The 22,278-nt window shown below is 33.1% G+C and overlaps 1 protein-coding gene across 3 annotated transcripts in view; it reads right to left on the bottom strand.

The window, feature by feature from the left end:
* Positions 1 to 22,278, bottom strand: part of LOC149776342 (F-box/LRR-repeat protein 4-like) — a 72,922-nt gene that overhangs the window by 25,142 nt on the left and 25,502 nt on the right. For all 3 annotated transcript variants that reach the window (XM_089942861.1, XM_089942862.1, XM_089942863.1), the window contains exons 6-12: positions 21,214 to 21,583; positions 20,155 to 20,225; positions 9,924 to 9,993; positions 6,296 to 6,402; positions 4,437 to 4,546; positions 1,441 to 1,570; positions 891 to 983 (exon numbers count right to left, since the gene is read on the bottom strand). In XM_089942861.1, coding sequence (XP_089798987.1) covers positions 891 to 983; positions 1,441 to 1,570; positions 4,437 to 4,546; positions 6,296 to 6,402; positions 9,924 to 9,993; positions 20,155 to 20,225; positions 21,214 to 21,583 — 951 coding nt within the window. The remainder of the gene's footprint in view (positions 1 to 890; positions 984 to 1,440; positions 1,571 to 4,436; positions 4,547 to 6,295; positions 6,403 to 9,923; positions 9,994 to 20,154; positions 20,226 to 21,213; positions 21,584 to 22,278) is intronic.

Below are 22,278 nucleotides of genomic sequence, written 5' to 3'. Positions count from 1 at the left end.
CAGTCACCTGTCTAATGTGAACAGCATTCATGGTTTTCTTGTCAACAAATTGAATGTAACAGACATTGTAACCTAACATATCATTGATTTGCCTCCCTTGGATCTCTATACTGGGTACTACAAAATGTACAGAGATTTGTAAAGTCTAGCACAGTCTGAGAGTTAACAACTTAGTGGACAGTTTCCACCTGATCTCATTACATCATCAATTAGCTTATTACTGATTTCATAACATACAATCATGCTTCAATCAGAGCCTAACTGCAATAAATTGTTTACGCAACTGTAATCTTAAAATTATCTGTTGATGACTACGATTAATACTTTAAGTCCTTGTTAGTGCAACATTTTCAATATGACTCGTCTTTAACTTTTAACTTATCATGCCTTTTAGTTTCAATGCTACTAGATTTTGGCATTGTCAGTACTGGATCTTTATTCACAATTTCTTGAGAATGAAGCCTATTAATGCAACACTCATCATCATCACCATACTAGCCGTACAAAATACAAAGAGTACTAACCCTGTAAATAAAGTACACCTGCCTACAAAGGAAACTTTTGCCATTACTTGAATATCCTCTTTAAAGGTTTTCACTCTATGTGATGGTTATTATTTAGCTATTGATCTTCAAGAAAAATTTCCAAATAAGCATAAAATTGTCAAACATTATTTTCTTTCCTACCTTGTTATACAATATTCGTATATTTTTTTTATTTCTCAAACATCCTGCTCTTACAATAGAATTCAGTTCAGCAAAAAAAAGATGTTGTCAACAATAAAACATTTATCTGTGCAAAAATGTGCATACAAAAAAATACTTATGCTTTATATGGGTTGGCTGTGTAGGAAAAATTAAAGGATATAATAAATTACATGATTACAGTACCTGCAGTTCTTCCCCAATTCATCAGCAATATCATCCATGAAGTGTAAACAAATGCATGACCCAAGGTTAAGATGTTGCAGATCGGGGCATGACCTGTGAGGTGGCAAATATTTAAATAATAATAATAATAATAATAATAACAAATAATAATAATAACAACAACAACAACAATAATAACAACAATAATATTCAAAACCTCATCATTAGATAGTATTAGAAACATATCAGGACCTTCTGATAAGCAATGATGGAATATCTGAATGAAGCCATAATTAAAAAAAGCTTTTTTTATAAACATGGAAAAATACTAAAATAACACCTTCCTTTCTTCCACTAAAATACTGATACATTTAAATAGTAGTATGAATTTTACTGAGAAAAAAGCATCCATATATCCCAATTAGTTATAAAGTCCATTAGAAAGTTCACATTCAAATCAGAAATGAAAATGGTATCATTTTGCTTTGAAGCAGACTTCCTATTGTATATTACAAACCTAATATTAGTTGTACAAGACATGGTTTATATGGAATTGTGGTATATTACAAACCTGATAATAGCTGTAAGAGACATGGTATCAATGTAGGTGCGGTACAAGTTCAGTCTCTGGAGCTGCGTTAGATTTTTCAGCTGACTAAATCCTGTACTATCCACCTGCAAACAGCTGTCTATATCCAGTTCTACAATGTATTGCATGAGTCACTGTAACAACATAATTGAACCAGTGTATCTTTAACATATGCCACCTTTCTGTAACAGTACTCTGTCATTTTGGGACCAAGTAAGAATTCAAAATGGCCATACAATTTCACTGCCTAACCTGGTCCCAAAATGACAGTGCTATTTTGCAACCTAACCTTATACTGACATGTCACAGTAATTCTTCTGAATCCAAGCTCTACCTGCAATTTGATGCACATTCAACATAAATATTTCTGGTCTTGAACCAAATAGGCACAGATTTCTTTCATGTTTAATATTTGTCCAAGTAGACCATCAACTATGCTGTTCCCTAGATTGGTATAAATGTAACCCAAGTTGCAAATATGGATAATCTGAGCAAACAATGTGTAATCTATATATTACATGCCATAATTACAGAAAACTGTATGAGAAATGGTACATTTATTTTGCTACCAACCTGGATCTTCAGCTAGTTAATATTCTTGTCACAAATGGGCAAAATCCACATGGATTATTACCAGAATACAAACACGATACATAATGATATACAATACATTAAAAAAATTGACAATTAATTTACATACATCACTCGCTCTAACTTGTCTACATAACTAACTTTTGCTGAATGATCGTGAAATCAAGTCCACAATTCTGCAATGAGCATGATGATGTGCTCACCTGAGTGCTGCATTACATCAGTCTCATTCTTTATTCCAAATCTGTAAAGTACTATTATCTTTCCTCTAATCGTATATGTCTTACAGTATGAAATAAATCCCTCAACTCTAATATTTTTCAGTCATATAACATCTGTGATGCACACTGATAAAGTCTGTTTAGTTTAACATCTTGCACCATTTTTTTGAAGTATAGAATGGACCACTAGCCAATTTTCTCATTAATATAATGAATATGTGATTAATTTTTCAAACTGAAGAAACCCATCTGTTTTCTTTTAAATGACATATGCAGCTGCTATAAACAGAACACATTGTTAGGAATACACATGTAGATCTACTATGGACAAGCATACTTGTACACTATTCTTTCATAGCATTCTTTTCTATAATATTTTCAACTTTATATGATCTGTGGGATTAAAGAGATGATAATAAAAATGACAAGTTACACAATTTTTTATTGCTTATTATTGTTTTTAATGTACCAATATTATTTAATTTTGTCTCATTCTGATCACTTATTATCAACTTCTTTTTAAGTGAACAGTACTCCAAAACTCCTACATGTTTTTTACACGACACGTAAAATAAAATACCATATATTATGAAATAATATCAATTAAATTGGTATATATAATAAAACATCATAAATTAAATTGATATATAGTGTGAATATATTCTATATACCAATTTAATTGATATTATTTCATACTATATATCAATTTACTTTATGGTATTTTATTCTATATACCAATTTAATTGATTTTGTTTCATATTATATATTAAATTTATGGTCTTTTATTCTGTGTACTAACTTAACTGATATTATTTCATACTATAAATCAATTTAATTTATGGTGTTTAATTCTATATGCCAATATAACTGATATTATTTCATACTATAAATCAATTTAATTTATGGTCTTTTAGTCTATATACCAATTTAATTGATATTATTTCACACTATATATCAATTCAGTTGATGGTGTTTCATTCTATATACCAATTTAATTGATATTATTTCACACTATATCAATTTAGTTGATGGTGTTTTATTCTATATACCAATTTAATTGATATTATTTCACACTATATATCAATTTAGTTGATGGTGTTTTATTCTATATACCAATTAAATTGATATTATTTCACACTATATATCAATTTAATTCATGGTGTTTTATTCTATATACAAATTTAGTTGATATTATTTCACACTACATATCAATTTAATTTATGGTGTTTTATTCTATATACCAATTTAATTTTTACAAACATTTGTGGATGTCACATTTTTTCTCAACCCATGATATCATCATTTATGTAATCCACTAAATGGAATACTCAATGAACAAAGAATTTTTTTCTGGAAATAATAGAACCACTTCTGCAAATCACTATTTCAAGCACAGACAAATATGTCAAAAACATGAAGATAAAATTGATTCACGAATATATCATGATATATATGCATATTTAATAGCACATCACTTGATTGAGAAAACAGAAATTTAACAATCTGGAATGTAAATGGCAGAGTGAAATATTGGTTAGGTCATGAAAAATCACTGCCCATTTCCTGGCCAGGTATAATTATGAAAACGCAATACTGTTTTGATACTTGTCCACTGCCAATAAATGGTATATATTGCAAAGATTATAAGGTGACAAAGGAATTAAAGATTGAAAGGGAAACTCATATTAGTGATATGCATAAAAATGAAGGGGCCCCGAGTAACTGAGTGGTCTAAAGCGCTCTCTGTTATGGATCACTGGCATCTCATCTCTGTCTGTGTGGGTTCAAGTCTTGGATTTGGCCAATGTGGGTATGTGAGAAAGCTTGGGTCGGTGGTTCATTCCAGGGTTTTCCTGGGTTCTTCCTTCACCATTAATACTGGCCACCATGTAGAGCCTATTGTACTCTGAAAAATGGCATTAAACCCCACAAAAACAACAACAAAATAAAAATTAATTACAGCTGCATGTAGTTAGACTGGTTCTTGATTGTCTTATTAAGATTCCTACCAAGCAAAAAAGTTAATTTGAAACCAGTAAAGGCATCCATCATTAATAACCTAAATATAAAATAACTAATACTATTTACTTAGAAAGGACAGATTTGTAAAATATTGGAGAAAACAGAATAAATGTCACTGCAAGAGGATCGAAGAAAAAAGCTCACCTCTCAAATTTGGACAGTACTTTGCAACTGATAAGAGACAGTCATTATTCACAAATTTACAGGTGGACATATAGAGGCATGTCAGTTCTCTCCCACAAAACTGAAGAAATCTGAAAGAAGGCAAAGAGTAACTAACAGCATGATTTCAGTCACACTTGAACACTGAAATAGTCAATGACCAACAACTTGAACATTCAAGTAGTTAATTACCAACAACGTGAACATTCAAGTAGTAAAGGACCAACAGCATGATTCAATCACACTTGAAATAAATATTCAAGTAGTCAATGACCAACAGCATGATTCAGTCACATTTGAAATAAATATTCAAGTAGTCTATGACCAACAGCATGATTCACTTGCACTTGAACCAATATTCAAGTAGTCAATGACCAACAGCATGAGTCAGTTGCACTTGAGCCAATATTCAAGTAGTCAATGACCAACAGAATGATTCAGTCAAACTTGAAATAAATATTCAAGTAGTCAATGACCAACAGCATGAGTCAGTTGCAGTTGAGCCAATATTCAAGTAGTCAATGACCAACAGCATGAGTCAGTTGCACTTGAGCCAATATTCAAGTGGTCAATGACCAACAGCATGATTCAGTCAAACTTGAAATAAATATTCAAGTAGTCAATGACCAACAGCATGATTCAGTCACATTTGAAATAAATATTCAAGTAGTCTATGACCAACAGCATGATTCACTTGCACTTGAACCAATATTCAAGTAGTCAATGACCAACAGCATGAGTCAGTTGCACTTGAGCCAATATTCAAGTAGTCAATGACCAACAGCATGATTCAGTCACACTTGAACAAATATTCAAGTAGGTAATGACCAACAGCATGAGCCATTTGCACTTGAACCACTATTAAATCATCAGTCAGTTGCACTTGAACCTCTATACAAGTAGTCAAATGACCAACAGCATAATTCAGTCACATCTGAACCAATATTCAAGTAATCAATAACAAACAGCATGATACATTCAACCTGAACCAATATTCAAGTAGTCAATAATTACCAACAGAGTCAGTTGTACCTGAATCAATATTCAAGCAGTCAATAACTAACAGCATGATTCATTCACACTTGAACCAATATTCAAGTGATGTGCTACTGTACACAGTCAATTATTAGTCCATCCAACTGCAAAGAATATAGACCCTGATCGGCTATCACAAAATCTGCTGGCATATCAGGGTCGATGTTGTTAGTTCTATTGATTACTCAAAAAACTGCGTAGACCCAGATCTGCTGGTGCATTATGTGAAGACTGAGGCTGTGCAGTCTGCAGTTTGACTTGACTTATGTATGGTATTCTTCAGTTCTAGTACACCAGCATAGGTTACTGTATTTCTGACTGGCTGAATGCTAAATTCTCTGCAAGTAAAATCCACAATATATGGAGGGCCATAACATCCTGATGGCATTAAATTTTCATGTTAATGTTTATAACATGGTGCTTGGAGAACTGCACTTTCTGCTACAGTTCAACAGATTGTTAAAAAGTGTCAGAATTCAACAATAGAGGTTAACATTGATTATTATCTGGATTATCTGGGGAAAAGTTGCTTGCATAATACAAACGTGAAAAACATTCATGCATAATGTGTATAATGTTCTTTCAGCTATAAGCATCATTTGTTTTTCTGCTGTCAATTTCCAATAATTATTTTATTTTCTGCAATCAGTCTTTTGGTAATCATTACTTTTTTAACAGAATAAAGTTTTATTATATATTTCTTTTTGGTGACGAAATTAACATGGTTGAAAAGTGATTTCATAGGGAGGTGATTATGCCAACTTAAGATATTGTGTGAAAACAGTATACTGAACATGTGTACTTACGCATCTACTCCATTTATTGTAAGGAGCAGGTTTTTACACCAAGAGAGATTCAATCGCTGAAGGTGGCTGCATCTTTTCAGCAAACTGTACATTACAGCATCTGTAACCTGAAATTTACATCACTGGAATATAATTTTACATCACTGGAATAGAATTTTACATCACTGGAATAGAATTTTACATCACTAGAATAGAAATTTACATCACTGGAATAGAAATTTACATCACTGGAATAGAAATTTACAGATCTTGTTGAAGAGAGGGACAGATCATGACTGGAACTTTTACAGAAACAAAAGAAGAAAAAAAATCAAACAGAAAAGAATCAGGTCATACATGGAAATACACCTAACCATTTAAATGTTTCTAGTATAAAAGGTTAAGATCGATCCAAAAGAATATGGTCTCTTGCCTACAACCCATGCTGTGATGTAACCCCAATTCAATATGACTTGCGGACACTTTAACTGAAAACTTTAACACAAGATACATATAATGTTGCCGATAGAAAATTAACAGTGTTACCAACAAAATACCAATAAAAAACCAACAGTATTACCAACAATATTTATACATCCACTGGAGAGGTGATATTTATGTCTTGCAAATGCAAATTCAATCAGTTTCACACAATTTTTAAATACAACGAACCAACAAGTTCAATAACCTTATTAAATTCAAAGATGGAATGAATGGTGACTTTCATAGGAATAATAAGAATCCAATAGAGGGCATGAATGATGACTTTCATTGGGAATAATAAGAATACAATAGAAAGCATGAATGATGACTTTCATGGAAATAATAAGAATCCAATAGAAGGCATGAATGATGACTTTCATGGGAATAATAAGAATTCAGTAGAAAGCATGAATGATGACTTTCATAGGAATAATAAGAATCCAATAGAAGGCATGAATGATGACTTTCATGGGAATAATAAGAATCCAATAGAAGGCATGAATGATGACTTTCATGGGAATAATAAGAATCCAATAGAAGGCATGAATGATGACTTTCATAGGAATAATAAGAATCCAATAGAAGGCATGAATGATGACTTTCATGGGAATAATAAGAATCCAACAGAAGGCATGAATGATGACTTTCATAGGAATAATAAGAATCCAACAGAAGGCATGAATGATGACTTTCATGGGATTAATAAGAATCCAGTAGAAAGCATGAATGATGACTTTCATGAGAATAATAAGAATTCAGTAGAAAGCATGAATGATGACTTTCATGGGAATAATAAGAATTCAGTAGAAGGCATGAATGATGACTTTCATGGGAATAATAAGAATTCAGTAGAAGGCATGAATGATGACTTTCATGGGAATAATAAGAATTCAGTAGAAGGCATGAATGATGACTTTCATGGGAATAATAAGAATCCAAAAGATAATGCTAAAAACTCAAGTGATATCAGTAGTTCAAGATTTTAATTTACTTATCACAAATCTGATTAAAACCTGGAAAAACAAAATGTGGAGTTTCTCTGCAAATATTATTTGCAAATAAACAGGACTGTAGTCAGTCCTGAACAACCTTGACAGTAGTTCCTAAAAAAGGGTAGCAAGGCATATATTGTCTATAATCAGCATTTTATGATGACGACAATAACACAATTCTCCATTTATTTTGGTAATAATAATAATGACATAATTGTTAGTCCCAAACATTATGATGATCCCAAAAATAAACAGTCTGGAACATTTTCATATTTTCTACTCACATGTCTTTCTGCACATGCTGTACATCTCTCTCTCTCTCTCTCTCTCTCTCTCTCTCTCTCTCTCTCTCTATATATATATATATATGCACTGATTATGGACAATATAGGCCATGCTATCCTTTATATATATATATATATATATATATATATATATATATATATATATATATATATATATATATATATATATATGTATATGTATAGAGAGAGAGAGACAGAGAGAGAGATTCTATTACAAGTGGTAATTCAGTTTTCTGTACTTTATTAATTGATGAATCTTTAGTTTAAATCTCTAACCCCTTTCTTGGCATCCATCAAGACTTTGGTCTAATAGCTGTCCTTTATGTAGACCACAGCCACATTAAGCTGTCTCCTTGTATTCTTGTTTCTTAACACCCAATGTCTTTGCAAATGACTACACTGTACAACACTTTACACTAATTCACACAGTGTTCAAATGTCATACACAAAACAACATATTATAACTAGTTGTCACAAATACAGAAAAATGTCACTAAATCACAACAAATATAACCAATTCTACAAATAAGTGTCAACTATTTCTCCATATGTGGCCTATATGCCACTGAAGAATGCAATGTAGACAAGTATATGTATATATACATGTATGTGTGTCATATATTCCATCATTAACTATGTTGCACTGTACTTAATTTAATATTCATGATTAGCAACAATTGTGATACAAATGAACTGCCCGTATATCTTACATGATCAGTTTATACTTTGTTAAAATATTCATTTTCTTAACCTGAATCACACTCTTATTTTGCCTTCTCACACACTAGTGGAAATGCATACAACTACAATAATTCTCATACTAACAAGCAAATTCAATACACATCCCATTTATGCATAAATCTAAGGCTTATTTAGGATCAGTAGCTAATGGAAAGTACTTTTCATTATCTTTAGATGTGTATTAAGAATGAAAGAATGATGATACTAAAAAGATATACACTTGGGCAGATTAATATTGTGAGAACTAAATTAGTGAAAGAAGAGATGAAAAGAAGTAAAATATAAACAAAAAAACTAATTTTATAACATGTACTTCAAGAATGTTTTGGAATTCTCTTCACTTTTATCAGTACCAACCACAACTGTACTTTCAATATGGAAAGATTGACAGTTATCAGGTTATAGGTATGTGTGCATTATGAATGTCAGTCAAGGGACCAGGTTGACTGGAAGAAGACCAATATGGTTGCCCGAATATCATGGCATCATGGTGCCACGTACACTGTAAACAAGGCCCAATGTCTATGCAAAATGTAACACCCACTGCATCTTGCTTAGTCTTCATGCAACAAGATGTTTAAATAGCTCAATACAATCTTAATGCCGTGATCCATTGCACATAAAATGCAATATTGAACTGGCCAATGCATATATAAATACATTTTCCATACAACAAATTGTCCCATAACACTTAAATGACAGCTTATGTTACCAATTTATAAATTTTCACTTATTATGTACTATACATTATATTTGGCTATACCACACTCACTAACCTTTTTAAGCCTATTCGTAATACCAATAGCCTGTTCCTAATGCCAATAGCCTATTCCTAATACCAATAGCCTATTCATAATACCAATAGCCCTTAATGTCCATGGTGTCCTCATATGCCTTTAGTAGGTCACTGATAAAAAGAATTGCATAAATTTTGCCATGTGATCTTACAGGAACATAATTTGGTGCTAAATAATAATAATAATAATAATACTATTAATTATTATTATTAGTATAAAAATATTGTTCACACTAAGGATCTTAATATTAAGAAATTATTAAACTTAAACAAATTAACATCAAATAAGCAGTAAACAAGGTATTTATTTTTCAGTTTTTAACTTTCCTTACCTGTGTCCAATGGGGCTGCAGATTTAGCTCAATATACTGGAGTGAGTCATAACAATGTCTTCTTAGGAGGCTGAGGAAAGAAAAAAAATCCCACGCAATAGTTATAGTGATAACTGTTTGGCTGCACTTGATTTGAGTGTTAAGCTTGTATTGCTGCTCTTGATTTGAGTAAGTATCTCAACTCTACAGTCAACTTTGTGAATCAGATGCTAAGAACCTAACAGTTGAATAACATAAATGTAACAAAAACACTCTCCATGTTTCTGTGGCTAAAACCATGCCAAACTGTGAACTGATTTATTTTGTGGGTGTGATGTTTTGTGATCTGGGAAAGAACATCATTTTCTTGGGTAATTAAATCTGTCAGTACTTTAATTTGTTGACTGGGAAGAAGTTTCTAATGCATCCATGGAATGACCATTGATTAGCAGATCTTGAATTTCAAGGATTGCTACAAGCATAATATTCCATAAAAAATAGCATCCATGAAAATTACAGTAAGTTTGCATGATGATTTATATTAATGCTATTCAGGAATAACAATGAAATTTTGTCTCTTGAAAGATAGTTTGATCTGAAATATGGCCTTCAAAGTGGTAGCAAGGTCAACCAATCAGATGCGAGATCGACTTATTAATATGCACATATCTCCCTCATTATAGATCTTGATCAAGACACTGATGTCATAAGCATATATTCAAAATCTGATCAGAAATGTGGTCTACAGAGTGATAATGTCTGATGATCAAAGACAAGACTACCTCATCATACGCCTGAATCTTACTTATTAGAAGATCCTGATGATATACACTTCAAGTTTGGTAAAAACTGGATTAGAAATATCATTTCTTGATTGGTCAAAACAAGTCTGGCCTATCAGATGCAATTTCATCTCATGTTAATTGCTCATTATTGAACTTGTTCAAGATCCTGATGATATAAGCATATATTCTTAACTGGATTAGAAAATGCACGTGGCCTTCAGGATAGTAACAAGCCCAGCCAATCAGATGCAAGATCAACTTATTGATATGTGTGCATCTCACTCATTGAACTCATCCACGATCTTGCTGATATCAACCCATATTCCAAGCTTGATCAAAATTGGAGCAGAAGTATGGCCTCCAGAGTGGTAGAAGTTCAGCAAACTAGTACACCTCATTATAATCATGTACCTCACTCCTTAACAAAATCATCCAAGATCATCATCTTACAGTATAATATTCCAAATCTGATCAAACTAGAATAGAAATACACATATGGCTTCAGCACTGTAGCAAATTCAGCCAATCAGATGCAGGATCACCTCATTAATGTGTTTATCTTGCTCATTAATTATTGAACCCATCCAAGATCTTGATAATATATGAAACTATTTAAAGTTTGATCACAACCAAATCAGAGCCATGACCTCCAGTGGTAACAGGCTCAGCCAATGAGATGCAAAATTGCCTAATTAATACGTGTGTACTACTAGGCTTATGATCGGTCTCATTTAAGACGTTAATGAAATGAAGCATATATTACAATTTTCATCAACATTAAATAACACAAATGGCCTCCAGGTTAGTAACAAGCTTGGCTAATTAGATGCAAGATTACCACATTAATATGCATGCATCTTATTCTTTACTGAACTCATCCAAGATTTTGATGATATAAATCCATATTACAGTCTGAGTGACAACAAGCAATTGTTCATGGGCAGATGATGTATGATGGACAATGCATGATGGATGCAGGGCCTACCATAAGCTCATTTGCCCTTGAATATTTTCTTCCACTGGAGAAATTTTAATGTGGGTATGAACTAACAAAGTGCATATAACTATATTAGGATGAATATTCCATGCTGCTGAATGGTTATGGATATTACAAGTTTGGAATTACAGATGAAGAGAAATTCATGGAGAAAAAAATGGTATCATTGGAGAGGTGAGAAAAAAAGAATCTTTTGTGGGTCTTATTTCAGATACTGACACTCTAAGTAATAAAACTGGATATGACATTGATAATCCTCTTAGGACTTTACCATGCAAGATTGGAAATATTAAGAATGGATAATTGTTTTGGAAATGTAATAATTCATTACTTGAATATATATATATATATATATATATATATATATATATATATATATATATATATATATATATATATATATATATATAAATCATAATGAGTTTAATGACATTCCAAATGATGAAGTCAGGCTAGATAAATGACCAATTATTTTTGAGGATTCTTTCAATGGATATCAAAGCAAAAATCAAACTTATTCTTCTTATAAGCAACAAAATAAATGAATAATAGGGAAAATTTCTGAATTCTGGAAATGTGTGTGTGTGATTTGGAGTTCTAACATAGCTTTAAAAAAAATTCAGTCATATTGCTACAATGTCTGCAGTGTGAAAGTTTATAGTGATGTCTAACACTGGGGCATCATGCCGCAGACATGTAGCATGATGTCCCACCCAGTAACATTATCCTGACACCAGGCCAACCAGTCCTAACACTAACCTCTTAATGCTGAGCGCCAAGCGAGGCAGCTGTTAGTAACATTTTTGTAAGTCTTTGGTATAACTTGGCCAGGAATTAACCCACGACCTCGTACATCTGAGGCGGACGCTCTAACCACTAGGCCACAGGAGCAGTTTGAATTCTGGAGACACAAACCTTATTAAAAGATGGTAGAATAAATAATTCCTCTCTGGTATGAGAAAATCAAAATGAATTATAAGAAATTCATCAACAAAAATAGAAAAGACACAAGATATAGGCTACAGTTTTGATGTGTTGAACAAGGTGAAAAAAAATGACCAAATATATATGTAACTTAGAAAACAGGAATTATCTTAGTAAATGTACAAGTGCAATAATAAAATGTGGTAATATTTTTCAAAACAGAACAAAAAAATATTGTGCAGACATATATAGCCTAATATGGCTTGATGTTGTTGTTGTCCTGGTTTATTGCCATTTCTCAGCACATGATAGGCATGGTGGCCAGTATAACTGGTGGAGGAAGAACCAAGGAAACTCAGGTAAGAACTACCCACCCATTTTAAGCTACTGGCAGCTTTCTCATATATCCACACTGGCTGAGTCCAAGACTCAAACCAATATGGACAGAGGTGAGATGACAGTGACTGGTAAAGGCAAATGCTTCAGACCACTCAGCCACTTGTAGCCCATAAAATGTTCCTTAAAAATAGTAGTAAACCCATAACAACAACATGAAAACAAAAGGTTACTCCTGAAGAGACAAAATCATATAAATAATTTATACCAAGAATTATTACTTCAAAAAATGTATATGCAAATACTTTAAATATTGAACCGCAACATCAAAGTTGAGAAAAACCCTAAATTCCTTCAAAACGTGCCAATGCTTCTTAAAAACCAAAGAAGAGTCCCTGGAAGTGAATGACACCTACTGGCAGCAAAGAACTTTCAGGAATTAAGACGAGCCCATTTCTTCTTTTAACTACTGAATATAAGAACCATCTGGTATTTCTCAGCAATAACAGCTAAAAAATCCAACATCCTGGCCAATCTAATTTCAGAGCAGGCCCATCCTTTATATCAAGTGAAGTGCCCATCAGGCTTGTAAAATAAAATCTAATTTGCCTGATAAAACTTTGATCATACAGACAAAATGCAGTATTCTGAAGTTGTTGGAAGACTAGTAGCTTATTAACATGTATCGCCACTTATGCATATCACCCTTATGAAGATCATCTATTTACAATACTTCAATTGAAAGCTGTTAACTTTGTGCAAAAAATGAAGCATTTTATCTATGAATGGGAAACAGACTGCCTGGGTTACCAATAATTAGTGCTCACTTGGCTTTGACACGTGATTCTACCAGCATTGGGACAAAAATACCATTTTAAGACCATCTACAACACGCTCCATTTTATAGTTTAAATCGACTGCTTTTGAAAATTCAGTTTCAAATTGAAGAATAAGAAAAAGATTTTACGCATTATATCCATGTGTTACAGAAACCAGACTAATGGCAACCAGACTGGTTACAGCAGTCATTGCAATCAGTGAAGTGAAGCATTGCTGAGCAATCAGAATAACGTTAACATATATACACAACAAGCTGTTAACTGAATTTTTTAAAAGTATTATATGTAATAAAGGGTTCAAATGTGGTCCATTATGGCATTTTAGTCTTTAAAGAAAACTCCTCTGTCCTTTGGCAGAGGTGAGATAAAAAGAAAAGATAGACCAAAAAGCACCTGAGCAGAAATACATGAGTATTCTGATTATTGGCAAATTGTACAATAAATGTGTTGTGCAATCTACTCTCAATGTTTTATTTGATTGTGAACATCATATATAAAGCCCTAACACAACCTGAATCCCTGCCTCTATTTTTTCTTCAAATTCAGCACATACTTGTTGACACCAATATTATTCATTCTTAAGTTAAGAGCATTTTGTTTTATTAAATGTCCACATCAGAGCCATAAAACAGTACAAACTTGCCTTGCATCCAACCTGAGAATAAGACTTTTCACCCAACAGCGATCACTGTACTTGACATCAACAGAAACCCCTAATTACATGCTTTGATCCATTATATGAACAGAAAGTAAAGGTGAATGGCAGTCCCTAATTACATGCTATAATCCGTTATATGGACTAGAGGCAAATGGGTACAGCAGTCCCAAATTACAGGTTTTAATCCATTATATGGACTAGAGGCAAATGGGTACAGCAGTCCCCAATTACAGGTTTTAAGCCATTACATGGACTAGAGGCAAATGAGTACAACAGTCCCCAATTACAGGTTTTAAGCCATTACATGAGAAGTAAATGGTGCAAAGCAGTCCATTATATATCAGGTATAAATTATACAAAAATCTTTCCAAACTCTCACTTTTATTAGTTTTTGTATTTTGCATTAGGAAAGTAGGTGACATTGTCCTCAAAATTCTGGTCATTTCCAAGTCCACACCAATTTTCTTCAGTCCCAATGGTTGTCTTGATTTGAAGTTTTTAATGTACAGTTATACCAAAGTCTTGTTTAGCCTGAGAATTGTAAGACCAGGAATTCTTCCATACAATATGGATGCTCCTGCCAATATGATGCGACTTAAGGGGAAAGTCAAAGTCAAACTGGGGCCATAACTCTGTAAATGTTTTGTTATAAAATGGTGAAAATCAAAGTTGACCTGGGTCATGTTCATAAGAAACTTCATCTAAAATTTAAATCCATAGAATAAGTTACTGCACAAGAATGAACTGAAATGGTTAACACTAAAAGCCCTTTCCACATATATGGCAGGGTTAACACCATGCCATTTCCATTTATGGCAATGGGAATAACACAATATGCCCTTTCTATATATATGACTGGGGTAATATTCCCTTTCCATATATGGAAATGGGAATAAAACCATATGCCTTTTCCATATATATGGCAGGGATAATATGCCATTTTCATATATGGCAATGGGAATAACACAATATGCCCTTTCCATATATGGAAATGGGAATAAAACCATATGCCTTTTCCATATATACGGCAGGGGTAATATGCCCTTTCCATATATGGCAATGGGAATAACACAATATGCCCTTTCCATATATGTGGCAGGGGTAATATGCCCTTTCCATATATGGCAATGGGAATAACACAATATGCCCTTTCATTATATATGGCAGGGGTAATACACCCTTTCCATATATGGAAATGGGAATAAAACCATATGCCATATCCAACACCATGCCCATTCCATATATGCCTCTCAATCAATAACTCACACACAAGAGTGCAAATACACAGACCATATTAAAAGTGAGTCACAAGCTATCAAGCGACCTAAAAAAGTGAAAAAAGGGGATGCCATCCGACAGGACATCAAGCGAACACAGGTTAAGGGGGTGGAAAGTAACCAGGCTATTTTATGACTGTATACTTGTTTTATAATCACACTGGGAATAATTGTCAATAAAGTGCTTTTGCAATGAAGTTACATTTTTGTACTTAATTACAATTTTTTAAAAAGATACCCAACTTCAGAACATTTGTTAACATTACTCCAAGAGGTTTCAACAAGCATCACACGTACATGAAAACATCATGATTATGTCACTACCTTTCGTTAATGTTGATTTATAGCTAAACAAGATTGGATTTTTTTCTTCAAAACCTAATGACATTTGTCTCCTAAACAACCAAAAATTTTGAATGCTGAAACTCAATGTTTTTAAAGAAAATGTTCCATTAGTAACATACTAATGTCATGATTTCATTGCAAGTAACACTGAAATTTTCCAACTTGAAAGAAATCTTTATGTGCCATTTCAGGAATTTTAAGTTCACTACAAATGAGAGAGATATATGCATATTAATAAGTTGATCTCGCATCTGATTGGTTGAATTTGCTTCTCCATACTAAATTGTGAAAGAGCTTTTTATTCAGCAAGTACTCATTTCACTTGGATACTTTGCTATCCTGGATCACATTTATAAATGAGAATGCTAATTTAAGGTAGTTTAATTATATTACTTATGGTGTTTGATTGATCAACTGAAATGAGTTGACTGATGTAATGACTATGACCTGTACATTATTTTCATACCCTCACATTTGTACCTCTCTACTGATTTTATAAAGCATCAAGAATATAAAAACTGCACAAAACTCATTTTATTCATCAATTTATAATTCCTAAGCTGACCATCAGGGGGTCCCTTACATTGCCAATTTATTGGCACCTAAAATCAAAATAATGCTCTTAATGTAACTGGTCACTGTCCATTTCTGATTTTTGGACCAGTAATTGCAATAAAAACTGTGTCAACTGTGTCCAATAACTGAAATGTCTAATTTATTATTTCTAAAAACAAACTGAACAAATAAAAAGGGAGAATTCATGCATACATGAATCTGAAGAGATGTAACTCCAAAATTTACAGCATTAGTGAGATTATCAAAGATGGTGACCTACATCACATTTGTCATTTGATTACAGATTCACCCATGCAAGTTAGTTAAGAAACTCCCATTTGATTTGAAATGCTAACAATCTGAAAGTGTTTATGACCCCTGGTTACAATAAGGTTAGAACTGATAAACTGAATAATGAAATTACTAAGTTTTGTTCATTTTTTAAATCCTTGATGCTTTTTGTTTTTTAAAACGGGGGGGTGGGGTGTGTGAACAAAACCTTCCGAGTTTAGGTCCCACTATCTTTTTTTATTATTCAGTCTCTCTACTTGGCTTTTGAAAAGTACATAGGTATGCCTTACACCCGCTTTACAAAACTACGGTAATTGTGCTAATATTGTGGAATAAAAGGCAATCACACATCAATGTACTGGTATAGTTGCCAGTCAAAATTCCATCTTAACAAAAGCAAGTTTCAGGGTTTTACTGATTAACTGGCCTTTACTGCTGTCACAATATGAAAGACAAATTTGCAGACTATCAACACAGTTGATGCAGAAACATCGAGCTTTCCATTTTGTGGAAAGTTATGTTTGTTCAATCAAAAACAAAACTAAAATTGATTGATACTGATCTTAGTTGACCTATATGAGAATTTTAGCCTTTATTATTACCACTCTTCGTGAACATGTAAATTATGCTGGTTATGTGCCTTGTACAATTAAACATGGGCATCATTTAAAAAATATTACCCTAATTTGTAAGATCGCTTATTTCATTGAAAATGAGTAACTCGTGAGCACGTGATTCAACGTAAATAAATCAGCTATTAAGGACTAGCTGACATGTTATCTGGAAGAATGCAATTTGGTCGAAACCATGAATAAAACAAAATCTGCATCTAATATGTTTGGGAATAAACAAGGATTTAAGTGATGCTATGCATGCTTTGCAATGTGTAATTACTGTACATTATAGTTCAGCCTGGTCTCCCGGGTAAACTCAACCAGCCCTCAAATTATTAAGTCTGTATTTACCTTTATATAATTTCATGTTGGAGAAATCAGAAAATACGCACATGCAAAAAAATAACAGAATCAATCATGGTACTTTATAATAGTTTAATAATTGTCGGGTCACCGAAAGTTATTTTTTTTAGGACATGGAAAAAATTGTTCTTTCGTGTCCCAAGATTTAGAGCCATTAGAGTAGTCAACAAAAAGACCAAACACTGTAAAGTTTAGACACTGGCCAGCGGATAAGCCAATTCCCCTTCTTCCAGGCTATTATTTTTTCCTAAATTATTTGTCTAATTCACGAGTATACATGGTAACCAGAAACTTGTCCGATTCCAGCTTCAGTAGAACCTGAGCTAGGCTGACCCAGCATTAGAGTGTATTCTAGGGTGATCCCAGCATTAGAGTGTATTCTAGGGTGACCCAGCATTAGAGTGTATTCTAGGGTGATCCCAGTATTATAGTGTATTCTAGGGTGATCCCATCATTAGAGTGTATTCTAGGGTGATCCCAGTATTAGAGTGTATTCTAGGCTGACCCAGCATTAGAGTGTATTCTAAGGTGATCCCAGCATTAGAGTGTATTCTAGGGTGACCCAGCATTAGAGTGTATTCTAGGGTGATCCCAGCATTAGAGTGTATTCTAGGGTGACCCAGCATTAGTGTATTCTAGGGTGATCCCAGCATTAGAGTGTATTCTAGGGTGACCCAGCATTAGAGTGTATTCTAGGGTGATCCAGCATTAGAGTGTATTCTAGGGTGACCCAGCATTAGAGTGTATTCTAGGGTGATCCCAGTATTAGAGTGTATTCTAGGGTGATCCCAGTATTAGAGTGTATTCTAGGCTGACCCAGGTTTGGGGTGTATTCTAGGGTGATCCCACTATTACAGTGTATTCTAGGCTGACCCAGCATTAGAGTGTATTCTAGGGTGATCCCAGCATTAGTAAAATTATGCTAGTCTGATCCATGCATAAAAGTGTATTCTGGGGTTATCCCAGTTTAAGTAAATCTATGCTAGACTGATCCCCACATAAAAGTGTCTTCTGGTCCATTCTCAGCTTAAGTAAATCTATACTAGACTGATCCCAGCTATAAGTGTATTCTGGCATGATCCCAACCTAAGACAAATAGTACTAGGCTGATCCCAGCATGCAATAAGTATTGTGATTTTAAATTACATGTATCCTAACAAAAACTGAACACACGGGTTGATACTATAAATCTCTCTACATAAAGGGTGGTTCGATGCTCCCCTATTTAACAACTATACAAGAAAGGTATTAAACAGACATGACACTTATAACAATAAGCATAAAGCATGAGATCCAATTGGATAAAATTCCTGAGCCCATGCCAACACTTATGATTAAGTATAAAAACAGATTTAACAAAAGTATGAGTTCTACCCCACTATGGAGACATGAACTGGTGGTGTCAGTGTGACTGAATATTGATCATGCACACAGAACACAATCCTAAAACTAATTTCCTGTAGACAGTGGGTTAATGGGCTTCTTCCATCTGTTCATGATTACATCCCCATTTTTACGGTACATATACAACATCCCTATATAAGTGTTTGCTTATGACTAGACAATTCTAGCTTTATAATGTCTTATCAGCCTGCAATGCTATTTCCCATATAGTTAATAAGGCCTATTTTATAAATGGTTATAAGCAATTACAATTAATTAAGATAACAAAGTTTAGTGTAAACTAAAATTACATAAATATCATTAAACTATAGAACTGAATCAAGAATTTAACATGAAAATATTTGATTAACTGGTTTTTATTTAAGTGTCCCCACCAGTAGGTATAAGTGAAATTATCAATGAAAGAAATTTCATAAAATATTGTTATTTATTGGATATATTGTTTAGGAAGAAAATCCAACAAAATACATGACTTCTTATAAAAGTTGATAATTTCATAATGATAAACCAAATTTCTTGGTACTAACCACCATTTTCGATGATAAAACAAGATGTATATCAAGGTCTCATTTACCAAGTTTTGATCATGATTTTCTTCACCTTCTAAAAACAGGCACCAATTTTTTTTGTATCTTCTATTTTTAAAAATGGGATCCTTCCCTGATCACATGTTTTAAGCAGGTTTGTGAGTTATTTGGGCATGTGCATATGACCAGGAGAATAAACACAGTATGCTTTTTCCTTGTATATGGTAGGGGGAATAAGAAGCTAAAACTCTAACAGAATTTTGATTAATAATGCAAAAATTTTTGTTAAACTATAGTTTTACAAACCATAACATGTTGTTGGTGAGAGAATACAAACCTGCATGTCTGTGCCATGCTACAAAGACCTGGCAGATCCATGTTACTAAGAATAATCTGGATTACCTCCCCCTGCAGGATATGAAATAGACAAAAGCTGGTTTAATTCTCCGTGCAGGCAATGGAATGGAATCATATAACTGGAAATAAAGTGTTAAGTTCAACAACAAAAATCTTGCATGGCTTTTAAAAATTGGGTCCTTAGCTCTGCGGGACAAGCAATCAGATTGTGGTAAATTGGGAATTAATTCTACACTCTTTTTCAAACTGGTAATCGGGGAATTATGTGTTATTTTCAAATTGGGAATGCATTGTTTCCAAATAGGTAAATTAGGAATTCTGTATTACTTAAAAATTGGTAAACTGAGAAATTTAGCATCATGTATTTTCAAGTAGGTAAATTTAGAAATTTGCAATATTTTTAACTAAGTAAATTGGTAATTCTGTATTATTTTTAGACTGGTAAATTGAGAAACTTTGCATATTTTCAAATTGGTAAATGGGAATTCTGTATTATTCTCAAGTTAGTAAATTGAGAAATCTGCAGTATTTTCAAATAGTCAAATTGGTAATTTTCCACTTTTCTCAGACTGGTAAATTGAGTAATTTGCATTATTTTCAAATAGGTAAATGGGAATTCTTAATTATTCTCAGCTCAGTAAACTGAAAAATCTGCTGTATTTTAAATAGTAAAATTAATAATTCTCCATTATTCTCAAACTGGTTAATTGAGACATTTTGCATTATTTTCAAATTGATAAATTGGGAATTCTGTTATAAATAAGGAATAAATACAATTCCATTGCTATAAAAATGAAATAGTTGTCTGTTCATCGCTATAGAATCCAAACCAGCAACTGCTTAAATACATGACTGAAGGGAAGGAAAATTCAAGCAAGTGAAATTCTCTAACTTTAGACTGGGACATTTCAAATTAAAAATTATGAGGACACCAATGGAAACTGAAGCCACCAGACAGTCACAATCAAAATAGCAGAATCAGCCCTGAGAAAAAAGACCATTCATACAAAACACAATAACACTGCCACAAGAAACTCACAGGCAGAAGATCAAAGAATCCATTATCTGACTGCATAGATGTGACACTATCTGAATTATATGTCTGCTTTATATCCTTCATTTCTTCATTTCCTGTCTCCTTATCTCTTGTGACTTGTCTGGTCTCTTTGGAAACATACTGGTTCTCTGTATTAAATTCCTTAGGGTTTGGTTCCAGACTGAGATCCTTTAATGCCCCTGTCATGGTTGACATTACATTGGCTCCATCTCCCTCTTTGACATAAAACTGTTCACTATGAAGTCTCACACATGAAAAATTGGTGACTGGTTCTGTCGTCCCATGCAATTGGACACAGTCTAAATCAGCATAGTAAGAAGATAGGTCATGACATAACTCCAGCCTCAACAAACTGGAAAAAAAAGATTACTGCAAAAAATTATTAAACGTCTCTGCTATAACAGCTTTAATGCCTCTAAACTGCAAAATTTACCCACTCTTTTCTATACACCTATATATTATCATGTCACCCAAATTATTTTAAATATGTAAAAACTGGACAGATCCTAATCTTTCAACGAGCCCAGAGTGTTATGGTATCAAAGGTCTTAAAGTCATCGATTAGCAAACAGGTAAATAGACACTTAAACCTTCAAGATACTGTCAAAGTCTGTCTACTGCTCCTTGCTATATTTTAAAATGCATTTAATTTCCAGTTTAAATCATATAATTGCAGGAAATAATCGATAAACAGTGGCCATGTAGATTCCAGGTTATGCAAGGAGATTCACTCAGATATCAGGGTACTAAAAATTTTAAAAATCCACACGATGGTATATACTTGTTTTAACACTGGGAACTGATGCATATGTTGCACAAATTGTAAATCATCTTGAAAAATGGACGCTACTTTCATGGCCCTCATTCTGCCACGCAATAACAGAAATTTATCTGAGATAATTAAAGCAATGCATCTGTAGCCACTTGTGATAGTGGAGTGGTGCTGGAAATGCCAGTGAGAATGTTTCCACCAATGTCGACTACAGACTGTGCAAAAACTCCAGGTGTTCAAATGAAAAATAATAAATCATCTACACCAAAATTTTA

This window comes from Sinohyriopsis cumingii, chromosome 18, assembly GCF_028554795.1.
Source record: "Sinohyriopsis cumingii isolate HCF-2022 chromosome 18, ASM2855479v2, whole genome shotgun sequence".
NCBI lineage: Eukaryota > Metazoa > Mollusca > Bivalvia > Unionida > Unionidae > Sinohyriopsis > Sinohyriopsis cumingii.
This window is presented reverse-complemented; position numbering and strand designations above follow the sequence as displayed.